Here is a 13374-nt window from a genome sequence, read left to right as displayed (position 1 = left end):
GAACCTGTGCGTCCGGAGCTCCTCAACGGGAGAGGCCACAACAGTGAGAGGCCCGTGTACCACAAAAGAAAAAAAAAAAAATTACAAGTAGAAAACTATTATTACAACAGGTAATAATAGGCCTGAAAAACTTCTACTCCACAGGTAGCTCCCCATACTCCCCAAAATAAGTCAAACTACAAAAGAAAAAAAAAAAACGAAAGACATACATATCACATAAACAAATTTCCCCTGACCCTACTACCTTTTTAACCTACAAACTTATTCCTACCCCCTTACTAGCATTTCACTCACTAACCCTGTAATCAGAAATTTTCTCCAAGGTTGCCAATATTTTTAAAGCTCCCCTCCCCTGCCCCCACCAAACTCATTTTGCTTTAACTTCCCCTCATTTAGAAATATCAACAACCCTTTCTTTTTCTAATAGCTTTTTTACTTATTACAAAAGGAATTCATGTTCACTGGTAGAAAACTTATGAAATTTATTTATGGAACAAGGAAACTAAACCTACAACCAATCTTCTTACTTGAAATTCCTTTTCTTGGCGCCCTCTGGCTTTTCTGCACAATTCTCCCATCTCCTTTTCCCTATGTTTCTCAATGTCCCCAAAATGGGCATGGCCCAAAGGGTATGCAGCCCTCTAGTCCACTCCACACCTCTGGATCACACTCCCTTCCTCTCAATTCACCTGCAGAAGAAAAATCACTTTTCCATTACTGCTTTCTCTCCTAAACTTCAGTTCCACATTCCCAATTGCCTACTAGACATTTTCTCCTTGGTGTTTCCAGCTCCTCAAACCAGACACACTGTAGTCATGCTTTCTCCAATATCAATTTCCCTTCTAGACCCCACATTTTCCAGTGTAATCACCTAATGTCAATATCTTTTAAAGCTTACTTTAAGACGTAACTTTTTTTTTAATTCTCACCATTTTGTAATGTAACCAAACAGACCTTCAATTAGTTACTGTACTTTACATCACTTATAAGGAAGAGAGGTGCTTAAGGGCACTATAACATCAGAGTTTACATAAAATGAATACAATCAGGTAATTTCAAGAGCCAAGGAATTTCTACCCTCTGCTTTACTAGAGAAGTTGACAAAGGCAAATACTGTATCTATTTTACCTACATGAAATATGAGGCACAGTGAGGTTAAGGCAGTGTAGTGGTAAAACCGGGACCAGGCTGAGGCTCTTCACTGTGTCCCTCCTGCCTTTCATTAAATTGCAATAATGCTTTCCAACTAAGGAGTTTTTAAAAAACTTCTTAATTATAAATTACTTAGCAACCAAAAAAAAAAAAAAAGCGCCCACTTTAAATCAAGCTCATCGTTAACGTGCCACTGACAGAAACAGTAAGTAAAATAATGCATGCATCTATTTCTGAAAAAGAAAATTGTTTTCTTACAAATATTAATATGGTGTTATCTTTCTTTCAGACCTTTAACATGCTCTATTACTGAATAACTTCCTGTCTAACAGTCTAAGAATCCAGGAACTTTCCCTCTCCAAAATTCACAACAGGATCTACTTCATGATATTCCTAATTAAAGAATGTTAACCTGTTCAGACTACAAACTATTCTATCTTCCAAAAACACACACCATGGGCTTCCCTGGTGGCGCAGCGGTTGAGAGTCCGCCTGCCGATGCAGGGGATGCGGGTTCGTGCCCCGGTCTGGGAGGATCCCACATGCTGCGGAGCGGCTGGGCCCGTGAGCCGTGGCCGCTGGGCCTGTGCGTCCGGAGCCTGTGCTCCGCAATGGGAGAGGCCACAACAGTGAGAGGCCCGCGTACCAAAAAGAAAAAAAAAAAAAAAACACACACACACACCATAACCTCATAAATATTTGCTGAATTTCTAGACTTGCTAAATTGTCCTATAAACGTGCCGTCATTTTGCACTTTTCCAGACCTAAGATTTTCATTGATTAAACATTTCATAAGCCTTTAATAAAATAAAATAAAATTAACCATTTATAAATAAATATATCACTTTCAGTTGTAATAGTAACCATCTGTGAAGACAGCAGATGTGACTTAGGTAGTTCGTGAATTTTAAAGATAAACACAAAATATCAAGAAACTTATCAAAGCTATGTCCTCTTACTTTTTTTGACATAAAGCACGTGAAAAAGCAGCATTTCTGTCTACATAAGCATTTTACAGCAATTAAGCTTAAGAACTGAGGGTTTAAAAGAGATTTAAATGAGATTTATGGTTAGGAAAAATTTCAGTTTAAGGAGATAAGAGGTTAACAGGAGGGGTGAGCAGCATGAGTAAAGGTTTGCATATAGAAAGGTTTCCACTGAAGAACACTGGCAGCTAAAGCAGGAAGAGGGCAGGGATACTGTTCTCTGTTATAATAATCTGCCAAAAACCTCCAGACATTATTTTCTTTATCTTACAAATGAAAATAACAAGTATTTCTGAGTGTGTGTGTGCGTGCGCGTACAGATAGGAAAGGACAGTCTTTGTATTCAAGAGGAAATAGTATGGAATATAAGAAACAATGTTGAATGAATACCAAATGCACATATTTTACATTAGCTAAACAAATTTTTTGAAATTGCACTTCTAGATATACTAGAATATACAGTATAGAATTTAAATGAGAAGTGACAGATGTCTGTAACACAAACCTACGTTAACAATTCAAAGATGAGTATTCTTAACATTCTTAACATTATTCAAGGGCTTCCCTGGTGGCACAATGGTTAAGAATCCACCTGCCAATGCAGGGGACACGGGTTCAAGCCCTGGTCCGAGAGGATACCACATGCCGCGGAGCAACTAAGCCCATGTACCACAACTACTGAGCCTGCGCTCTAGAGCCCATGAGCCACAACTACTGAAGCCCACGTGCCACAACTACTGAAGCCCAAGTGCCTAGAGCCCGTGCTCCACAACAAGAGAAGCCACCGCAATGAGAAGCCTGCACACCACAACGAAAAGTAGCCCGTGCTCGCCGCAACTAGGGAAAGCCTGCACGCAGCAACAAAGACCCAACTCAGCCAAAAATAAATAAATATATTTAAAAAGAAAAACAAAAAAACATTTCTATTATTCAAGTTCTTATTTCTCTTTGCACTCAACAAACATTTACTACAGAGAACCTATAATGTGGCAGGCACTGTGCTTGTAAGAGTGCCAATTTTCATGCTGCAATAATGCTATCTACTAGTGAGCTCAGTGTCCAAATAATATGTACTTGTGTTCTTTCTCCATCAGTGCTGATCATCTGCCACTGAGATGAACAACTACAAAGTTGGTAGACTGAGGTAGGAAATGAAATGTATTGCACGTTGGATTGGTTAATCAATTGGCACTTAAACAGTAATTCAAATACTCTGGAGAGAACTTAGTAGTTGCCAAACACTTTCCTAAAATTTTTACATTCATCATTTCATTCAACCCACACAACACAATGACATACCATACTAACATAAGGAAAATGATGGTTAGAGGTTAAGTAACTTTAACACCCCACAACTAGTACAGAAATCTTTAGTTTAAAAAAAAAAAAGAAAATGGTTTCCTTCAGTATTTGAGGCAAAGCTTGTTGTACAAACATATTTCAAATTGGGACATGAGAGAGAACAATGGGTTCCAAATTACAGAAGAGGTTCAAAAAAAAAATCAAAATTCATAACACACTACAGAGTAAGTGGGGAATACTAAATCAGATTTATCTTGAAATTATCTGCCCAAAAGAGTGTCCTTAACTGTGGTCTTTAACAGTCTTATGGAACTTTATCTATATGTAACATAAAAAACATATAATCAGGCACTTCCCTGGTGGCACAGTGATTAAGAATCCGCCTGCCAGGGCTTCCCTGGTGGCGCAGTGGTTGAGAGTCCGCCTGCTGATGCAGGGGATGCGGGTTCGTGCCCTGGTCCGGGAGGAACCCACGTGCCACGGAGCGGCTGTGCCTGTGAGCCACTGCCGCTGAGCCTGCGCATCCGGAGCTTCTTGCTCCGCAGCGGGAGAGGCCACAGCGGTGAGAAGCCCGCGTACCGCAAAAAAAAAAAAAAAAAAAAGAATCCGCCTGCCAGTGCAGGGGACACGGGTTTCAGCCCTGGTCCGGGAAGATCCCACATGCCGCAGACCAACTAAGCCTGTGCGCCACAACTACTGAGCCTGCACTCCAGAGCCCGTGAGCCACAACTACTGAAGGCCATACGCCTAGAGCCCGTGCTCTGCAGCAAGAGAAGCCACCGCAATGAGAAGACCGTGCACCGTGACGAAGAGCTGCTCCCGTTCTCCGCAACTAGAGAAAGCCCAAGCACAGCAACGAAGACCCAACACAGCTAAAAATAAACAAAATAAATAAATGAAATTAAAAAAGAAAAAAAGCACCCTTAAAATCCTTGAAGTGGAGGTGGTTTAAGACATCTAAAGCCTATACTGTTCTCTATTATAACAGGAAGTCAGTAAAGCCTACCATTGACAAAGAATTGCAGTAACAAAACACAGTAATTCCTGACCTCATGAAACTCAAAAATTATACTGGGGAAACAATAAGTAAAATACATATGATAAATAAGTGACACATAGAAAAATAAACAAGTGAAGGGAGACAGGGAGCATGGTAGTCAGGCTACTCCTTAGGGATACGGAGACAGTTGAACAGTGATAGAAGTTTCTGGGAGACAACTGAGTAAAAGGGGTTCCAAGCAGATGGAACAGTTAAGTGCAATAGCTCTGAGACAAAGGCACTTTTCGTTTTGTTTTTAAACCATCTGCACTCTAATACTTGGATAACATTTACAATTTTTATAGAGTTAGTGATTACTTCACTTAGCTGAAGAGATCCATTCAAATGGCAATGATCTTTTTCTTTTAGCTAAATGAACCAAAATGTAGCTTCAGTTGAATGAGACATCATGGACTGATTGGTTCACCCTATTTTATCCAAAGCAAGAAGAGCTTGCCAAAAATAAAATGCTACTTCCTCCTTCTTACTACAGTAAAGCTTCTTCAAGACTTATCTGGGATCTATTTCCTAAATCAAGGTTCTGCCACAAGAAAGTCAAAGCAAAAAGTATTCAAGTGGAAGCACTTCATTAAAATGGAATCAAGATTAGAAATGAGAATAAATATTCTAATTAACAGAAAAGTTGTCTTAGGAAAATTACTAAAAAATCTAGGTGTAATGACAGAAAGAAATTTGCAAAATGTAAACATTTAACCATCACAGAAATACAGGCCAGATATCAAATTTTTTTGAAAGATAAGCAGTGTTCACTACTCCAGAGTATATTAAAACCCTAACAGCAGCTTAAGGGTTAAGTAATAAATGCTTTGAATACTATTTTGATTATTTATCTTCTAAAAACTAGCTTGTGAAATACTTATCCCAGGTCTCTACTACAAGATGTTAGTACATACAACTGAACATTCAATAACCTGCTTGAGGAATAAATGAATTTCAAATTTGCAGAAAGTATCACTTACCCAATTTTTCTACAAGGGAACCAATTCTTTCAAATAACAATTTTTAAAATTAATAATTACACACAAGTATTTTAGTCAAAATAATGTGCTTTTAGGGCAAAGTCATGGTAGAAATCACTATGACTAAACTTTTAGTGTGTCTAGGTTTATATATGCATTAGCACATCATCAACAAAATTATGTTCATCTTAACCTGTGTCTATCACAAAACAAATCAAAATAAAAAGCAATCCACAACTCCCTCTATGGTTTAGTAATGGTTCAAAGTGGGAATTTCTTTCAACTCACTATTTTATATCCAAAAGAAATCCATCCTCCTCCCAAGTTGTCTTCAAGCCTAAGAAATTCACCATCATTTTTGGCAAGATCTAATGGTCTTATTCACATATAAAATAGATTTAACTTTTCATTTTTAAATAATTTTACACTTAATTTGTCTATACTCCGTGGGTGGTCTTAAAATTTAAGTTCCTTGAGGCCAGGAATCTCTAAAACAGCATTGTACACTGAAGATGCTCAATTATCAATACTCCGGGAAGTCAATATAAATAATGTTTTAAAATAATTTACCCACCAGCTAAGAAGAGCATAAACTAACTGAATTTCTATTTTAACGAGGGACTTCTCTTTATGTAAAAAAAAAAAAAAGTACACTAAACTTCACTAAAGCTGGGCAAATTCATAGGAAGGCATAGGAAGTGACAGCGATCCTTTAAAGAAGCCTTTAAAATACTCACTAAAATATAACTTACAGAAATTTAGAAACAAAGAATGAAACTGAAAAAAAGTACCATAAAATACCCACATAATAAGGCTCTTTTCCAAAGGGTGGTCTCCTCCAAAAATATGGGAAAAAAAGAAACCAACGCTCAGAGTTGACATGGAGCTTGGCACGTTTCAAGGCACTCTGTCTTACATCGTCTCCCTTGACTGTCACAGCAAACCCTGTGGCCTAATTTTATGAATGGGAAAAACTCAGCGTCGAAAGATTAAGAGACTTGCCCAAGGTCAGTCAAGAAATTAGTGGTACAGCTCTACCTAGAAGGGTGCACTTCACCTGACACCTTGCACTAAATCGCGCTGCCTCCCCGACAGAGGCGTTAACAGAGTAGAAGAGCAGTGAATCAGACTCCCATGGGTATCCCGCACTCCCCGCACCCTGCCTATGAAGCGGGAGCTCGCCTCTGAAAGCTGTCCCTAGCAGCTCAGCCGGAGAGGAGAAAGTTGTGCAGGTCACCGATCAGCCCAGGGAAGTGACAAGCTGACAGGCACAGCCCCCAGTGGGACTAGCTCTGCATTCCCAGGAGCCCCTCAGAATCCGGCGCCAGCGAGACGGCTACCGGAAACGTCTGAAAAACCTCCCGGTGACTTTCGCCCCCTCCTGGGCGCGAGGAACGAGCTGGGAATGAGCCAGAGGGCGGCCGGCCACCCGAGCCAGCCATGTGTCCAGCCCGTCACGCCCGCCTCGCCCCAGCCGGCTCCTCATGCCTCGACCGCAGCCAGAGGCCCAGCTCAGGATCCAACGCAAAGGCTGCCTTGGCCGCCGCCGCCGCCACCACCGCCGCAGCAGCCTGAGGGCCCCGGCGTGGCACTCGCCGTCAGGTCCCCGCCCCACGGCTCCAGTTGGGCCCCTCAGCGACGCCGTCCCCGCCTCTGGCCAGGCCCGGAGGGCTCGGCCTGCCACAGTCCGCCCGCCCGCCCGTCCGCCGTCGCCGCCGCCAGCCCAGCGTCCTTACTTCATTGAGCTGGCGCTCCGCGGCCTCACGCAGGGCTGGGTCCATGGTGCCCCGCAGGGCCTCGATAATGGTGTTGGGGTCCATCGCAGGGCGGACGCAGTCAAACCCGGAGCTCGGGTGCTACTGGGCCAGGAATAGCGCCGCTCACTGCGCACATGGACCCGCCACGCACCGCAGCGGCAACCGGCGCGAAAGGAAAGAGAAGCGCCAAGGCCCCGGATAGAACCTCTTCTCTTCGGCGTGGAGGCGGGAGATGCTCCGGCCACTTCCTGTCGGCGCGCCCGTGGAGCACTTTGGGAGATGTAGTCCACTTGGGCAGTCCGCAGCCCACGTGGCCCTGAGCTGTCGCTCCTACAGACAAGACCTGTTCTTCAGAAAGAGAAAAATGTTCAAACTTCACAGAAAGAAAATTAAAGCAATCAGTTACACATAGATTTCACATAATAATATACCTATGGTAACTATAAGGTAAGGCTGATGCAATGTGTGATGCTAGTAGCTGTGTAATTGAAGCAAGCCTTTTGAAAAGCAATTTGAGATGTGTTACTAAATGCCATAAAAATGTTTATAATCTTTGACCCAACTAATCCCATTTATGACACTTTATCCTAAGGAAATAACATTAAGGGTTAAATGACCTTTATGTGTAAAAGGTGTTTATCACATTACATATTTATAATCAAATACTAAAATTATGGGGGTTTTGTTTTGTTTGTTTTGTTTGTTTTTTGAGTATCCAAATTTTGGCACAGATCACCTCTAAATGCAGAATAAAAGCATAATCCCTATTAAAATCCACCTTCTTTAAACAGGCATCCCAGTTCCCAGCACTATAGCTTAAAAACCATATTTCCCCCACCACTCCTTCACCCTTTCAGTTTCAGGCAGAGGGAATTAACATTTTTGGAGCACCTTCTTTGTGTCAAGTGCTTTTACATACATTGTGCTATGCTGTAATTGTCACAATTCCATTATGTACAAGTCAATGCTGGAGTCTAAAATAGCTATGTAGTAATGCAAAGAGGACTGGCTTTGGAATCATGAAGACTGAGGTTTCAATTCTGGCTCAGCCACTTACAACTGAAAGTCATTACTAGTTCACTCATTCCTTTCTTCATTTATTCACTAAAATATCTTGGTTGTACAATTTTACATTACCACCAGCCATCATGGACATTTCATTGTTCCACATCTTCATCAACAGTTTGAATTCTCAGTCTTTTCAAGTGTGTCTAGGGACTTCCCTGTTGGTCCAGTGGGTAAGACTCCATGCTCCCAATGCAGGGGACCTGGGTTTGATCGCTGGTCAGGGAACTAGATCCCGCAGGCTGCAGCTAAGACCCGGCACAGCCAAATAAATAAAAATAACAATTTAAGTCTATCTAGTGCAGTGGATGTGTAATGGTATGTACAAGATGCATTTCTCTGATGACTTAATAATGTTGAGCATCTTTTCATGTTCTGCTATATCTATTTGTATCATCTTTTGAAAAGTAACAGTTTTGCCTGTCTTTTTTTTTTGGTCATGCCACGTGGCTTTTGGGATCTTAGTTCCCGGACCAGGGATTGAACCAACAGGCCACGGCAGTGAAAGCGCCAAAAGCACCAGGGAATTCCCTGTTTTGCCTGGTTTTTTTGTTTTGTTTTGTTTTTAATATTCAGTTATTTATTTGGCTGTGCCAGGTCTTAGTTGTGGCACTTGGGATCTTCGTTGCCACATGTGGGATCTTTAGTTGTGGCATGCAGGACCTAGTTCTCTGACCAGGGATCGAACCCGGTCCTCCTGCACTGGGAGCTCCGAATCTTAACCACTGGATCACCAGGGAAGTTCCTTGACTGTTTTTAAAATTGGGTTGGGCTTCCCTGGTGGCGCAGTGCTTGAGAGTCCGCCTGCCGATGCAGGAGACGCGGGTTCGTGCCCCGTTTCGGGAGGATCCCACATGCCGCGGAGCGGCTGGGCCCGTGAGCCGTGGCCGCTGAGCCTGCGCGTCCGGAGCCTGTGCTCCGCAAATGGGAGAGGCCACAACAGTGAGAGGCCCGCATAACGCAAGAAAAAAAATAAATAAATAAAATAAAATAAAATAAAATAAAATTGGGTTGTTGCCTTACTGCTGTTGGGTTGTAAGATACTCTGGGTACAATTCTTTCTGTCAAATTTCTGTTTTGTGAATATTTTCTTTCGGTTTGTGTCTTAATTTTTTTAACTGATCTTTCAAAAAATGATTTTCTATTTTGATAAAGTCCAATTTATCAATTGTTACTTTCATAACTGTGCTTTTTGTGTTCTATGTAAGAAATCTTTCTCACCTTAAGATTGTAAAGATTTTCTCTTATGCTTTCTCCTAGAAATTTTACAGTTTTAGCATTTATGTTTTGATTTATGATCCAATGTGAATTAATTTTTTGTGTGTATGGTGTGAAGTTAATTGTTTCTGCATATGGATATCCAGTTAGTACAGCACAGTTGGTTAAAAAGCTTACCCTTTGACCATTGACTTACTTGGCCACTGTTGAAAAATCAGTTGCTCAAATACATATGTGAAGATCTATGTTTAAATTATCTATTCTGTTCCATTGATCTATTTTATCTGTCCCTATGCCAATATCACAACGTCTTGAGTCTTTTCTGTTTTTTGAGAAGAATTGTAAAGTCTTTTTTTATTGTCTCTGCTGAGAGGAGTCTACCATCTGTTAATCTGAATATTTGTGCTTCCAATATTTTGCTTTTTTTAAAATTTAAATCACTTAATTACCAAAAAAAAAAAAGTATAGTCTATGTCTATGAACATTTCTAGACTGATAACTGGGAATTTTCAGTTGTGCTTGTAAGTTTCTTAAATAATGCCAACTGATATGACATCACTAACTTTGATGCCCTATTATTCTTATTTTCTGCTTTAAACAACTGTAACCATTACCTTTTAAATAACCTGAGTCAAGTAACTTAACTGCACCCCATTACAATTACACTCTCAAACTGGGCAAAAGTTTTGTTTAGCTGTTCATACCATCATTTCTTCTACCTTTCCCCTTCCCTACAACCCCTGTGTGAATTCTTTTTTTTTTTTTTTTTTTTGTGGAAGTGGAAAGTTCTGTTTACCTTGAGTCCCACCCCCAAAGGCCTGTCCTTCAGAGTCATAAAGACAGAGCCTTAGAACTGATACGTAAGAACTGTAACTTGCGTTTTATGAATTCCATTGAAACAGACACACAAAACAGTCTACAGGGTGTCCATAAAGCTGGAAACATAGGTAAATATATATAATGCAATTGAAGATATTTTCAAAGTGTAAAATACAAACACACACACACACACACACACACACACACACACAATGCTTCCAGACTTTATGTAGAATGGAAATCAAGTTCCGCATACCTGGAATCCTGTTCAGTGTTACCCAGAAATGTTCATCAGGAGAGTAGGTGTCCTTCAACCACCCAAGTAAATCAATGGCCCTCTGGTCCTGGAGAACAAAATTAGCAAATTCTCTTGTAAGGGCTACATAGGTGGAGCCAAAGTAAATGGTGAGATTATGGAGAGGAGACATTTTTCTTATCCAAGTCCACAGCATGAAGGAAAACAATTGGTACTTCTGCTCCAAGTGCATAAATCTGGTTTTTCTGATAATATGAGGAGGAGGCAGCACCCCTGGGGTGACGTTTTTCCCTTTAAATCCTTTTATATACTGAACGATCTCCCTGTTGGTTTTCAGGGGGAAATCTTTTTTTTTTTTTTTAATATATAGGAGGTTCTTATTAGTCATCAGTTTTATCCACATCAGTGTATACATGTCAATACCAATCTCCCAGTTCATCCCACCCCCACCCCCACCCCCCCACGGCTTTCCACGCTTGGTGTCCATACATTTGTTCTCTACATCTGTGTCTCAATTTCTGCCCTGCAAACTGGTTCATCTGTACCATTTTTCTAGGTTCCACATATATGCATTAATATACGATATTTGTTTTTTGCTTTCTGACTTACTTCACTCTGTATGACAGTCTCTAGATCCATCCACGTCTCAACAAATGACCCAATTTCGTTCCTTTTTATGGCTGAGTAATATTCCATTCTATATTTGTACCACATTTTCTTTATCCACTCATCTGTCGATGGGCATTTAGGTTGCTTCCATGTCCTGGCTATTGTAAATAGTGCTGCAATGAACATTGGGGTGCATGTGTCTTTTTGAATTGTGGTTTTCTCTGGGTATACACCCAGTAGTGGGATTGCTGGATCATATGGTAATTCTATTTTTAGATTTTTAAGGAAGCTCCATACTGTTCTCCATAGTGGCTTTATCATTTTACATTCCCACCAACAGTGAAAGAGGGTTCCCTTTGCTCCACACCCTCTCCAGCATTTACTGTTTGTAGATTTTCTAATGAAGCCCATTCTAACTGGTGTGAGGTAATACCTCATTGTAGTTTTGATTTGCATTTCTCTAATAATTACTGATGTTGAGCAGCTTTTCATGTGCTTCTTGGCCATCTGTATGTCTTCTTTGGAGAAATGTCTATTTAGGTCTTCTGCCCATTTTTGTATTGGGTTGTATGTTTCTTTAATATTGAGCTGCATGAGCTGTTTATATATTTTGGAGATTAATCCTTTGTCCGTTGATTCGTTTGCAAATATTTTCTCCCATTCTGAGGGTTGTCTTTTCATCTTGTTTATTGTTTCCTTTGCTGTGCAAAAGCATTGAAGTTTCATTAGGCCCCACCTGTTTATTTTTCTTTTTATTTCCATTACTCTAGGAGGTGGGTCAAAAAAGGTCTTGCTGTGATTTATGTCAAAGAGTGTTTTGCCTATGTTTTCCTTTAAGAGTTTTATAGTGTCCAGTCTTACATTTAGGTCTCTAATCCATTTTGAGTTTATTTTTGTGTATGGTGTTAGGGAGTGTTCTACTTTCATTCTTTTACATGTAGCTGTCCAGTTTTCCCACCACCACTTACTGAAGAGACTGTCTTTTTCCATTGTATATCCTTGCCTCCTTTGTCATAGATTAGTTGACCATAGTTGTGTGGGTTTACCTCTGGGCTTTCTATCTTGTTCTGTTGATATATGTTTCTGTTTTTGTGCCAGTACCATATTGTCTGGATTACTGTAGCTTTGTAGTATAGTCTGAAGTCAGGGAGTCTGATTCCTCCAGCTCTGTTTTTCTCCCTCAAGACTGCTTTGGATATTCGGGGTCTTTTTTGTCTCCATACAAATTTTAAGATTTTTTGTTCTAGCTCCGTAAAAAATGCCATAGGTAATTTGGTAGGGATTGCATTAGATCTGTAGATTGCTTTGGGTAGTATAGTTATTTTCACAATATTGATTCTTCCAATTCAAGAACATGGTATATCTCTCCATCTGTTTGTATCATCTTTAATTTCTTTCATCAGTGTCTTATAGTTTTCTGCATACAGGTCTTTTGTCTCCCTAGGTAAGTTTATTCCTAGGTATTTTATTCTTTTTGTTGCAGTGGTAAATGGGGGTGTTTCCTTAATTTCTCATTCTGAGCTTTCGTTGTTAGTGTATAGGAATGCCAGAGATTTCTGTGTGTTAATTTTGTATCCTGCAACCTTACCAAATTAATTGATTAGTTCTAGTAGTTTTCTGGTGGCATCTTTAGGATTTTCTATGTAGAGTATCATGTCATCTGCACACAGTGACAGTTTTACTTCTTCTTTTCCAATTTGTATTCCTTTTATTTCTTTTTCTTCTCTGATTGCCAAGGCTAGGACTTCCAAAACTATGTTGAATAATAGTGGTGAGAGTGGACATCCTTGTCTTGTTCCTGATCTCAGAGGAAATGCTTTCAGTATTTCACCATTGAGAATGATGTTTGCTGTGGGTTTGTCATATATGGCCTTTATTATGTTGAGGTAGGTTCCCTCTATGCCCACTTTCTGCAGAGTTTTTATCATAAATGGATGTTGAATTTTGTCAAAAGCTCTTTCTGCATCTATTGAGATGATCATATGGTTTTTATTCTACAATTTGTTAGTATGATGTATCACATTGATTGATTTGCATATATTGGAGAATCCTTGCATCCCTGGGATAAATCCCACTTGATCATGGTGTATGATCCTTTTAATGTGTTGTTGGATTCTGTTTGCTAATATCTTGTTGAGGATTTTTGCATCTATATTCATCAGTGATATTGGTCTGTAATTTTCTTTTTTTG

General features: G+C 40.2%; 1 protein-coding gene across 1 annotated transcript in view; it reads right to left on the bottom strand.

The window, feature by feature from the left end:
- The window catches only part of IPO7 (importin 7), a 49659-nt gene extending 42380 nt beyond the window's left edge, over positions 1-7279 (bottom strand). Inside the window, exon 1 of the mRNA XM_007471383.1 lies at positions 7196-7279. Within this exon, the coding sequence (XP_007471445.1) occupies positions 7196-7279 (84 nt within the window). The remainder of the gene's footprint in view (positions 1-7195) is intronic.
- Positions 7280-13374: the final 6095 nt, after the last annotated feature.

The sequence above is a fragment of the Lipotes vexillifer genome, unplaced genomic scaffold (assembly GCF_000442215.2).
Source record: "Lipotes vexillifer unplaced genomic scaffold, Lipotes_vexillifer_v1.1 scaffold6, whole genome shotgun sequence".
NCBI classification, from domain to species: domain Eukaryota; kingdom Metazoa; phylum Chordata; class Mammalia; order Artiodactyla; family Lipotidae; genus Lipotes; species Lipotes vexillifer.
The sequence above is the reverse complement of the archived record's forward strand: the minus strand, read 5'-3'. Positions and strand labels throughout refer to the sequence as shown.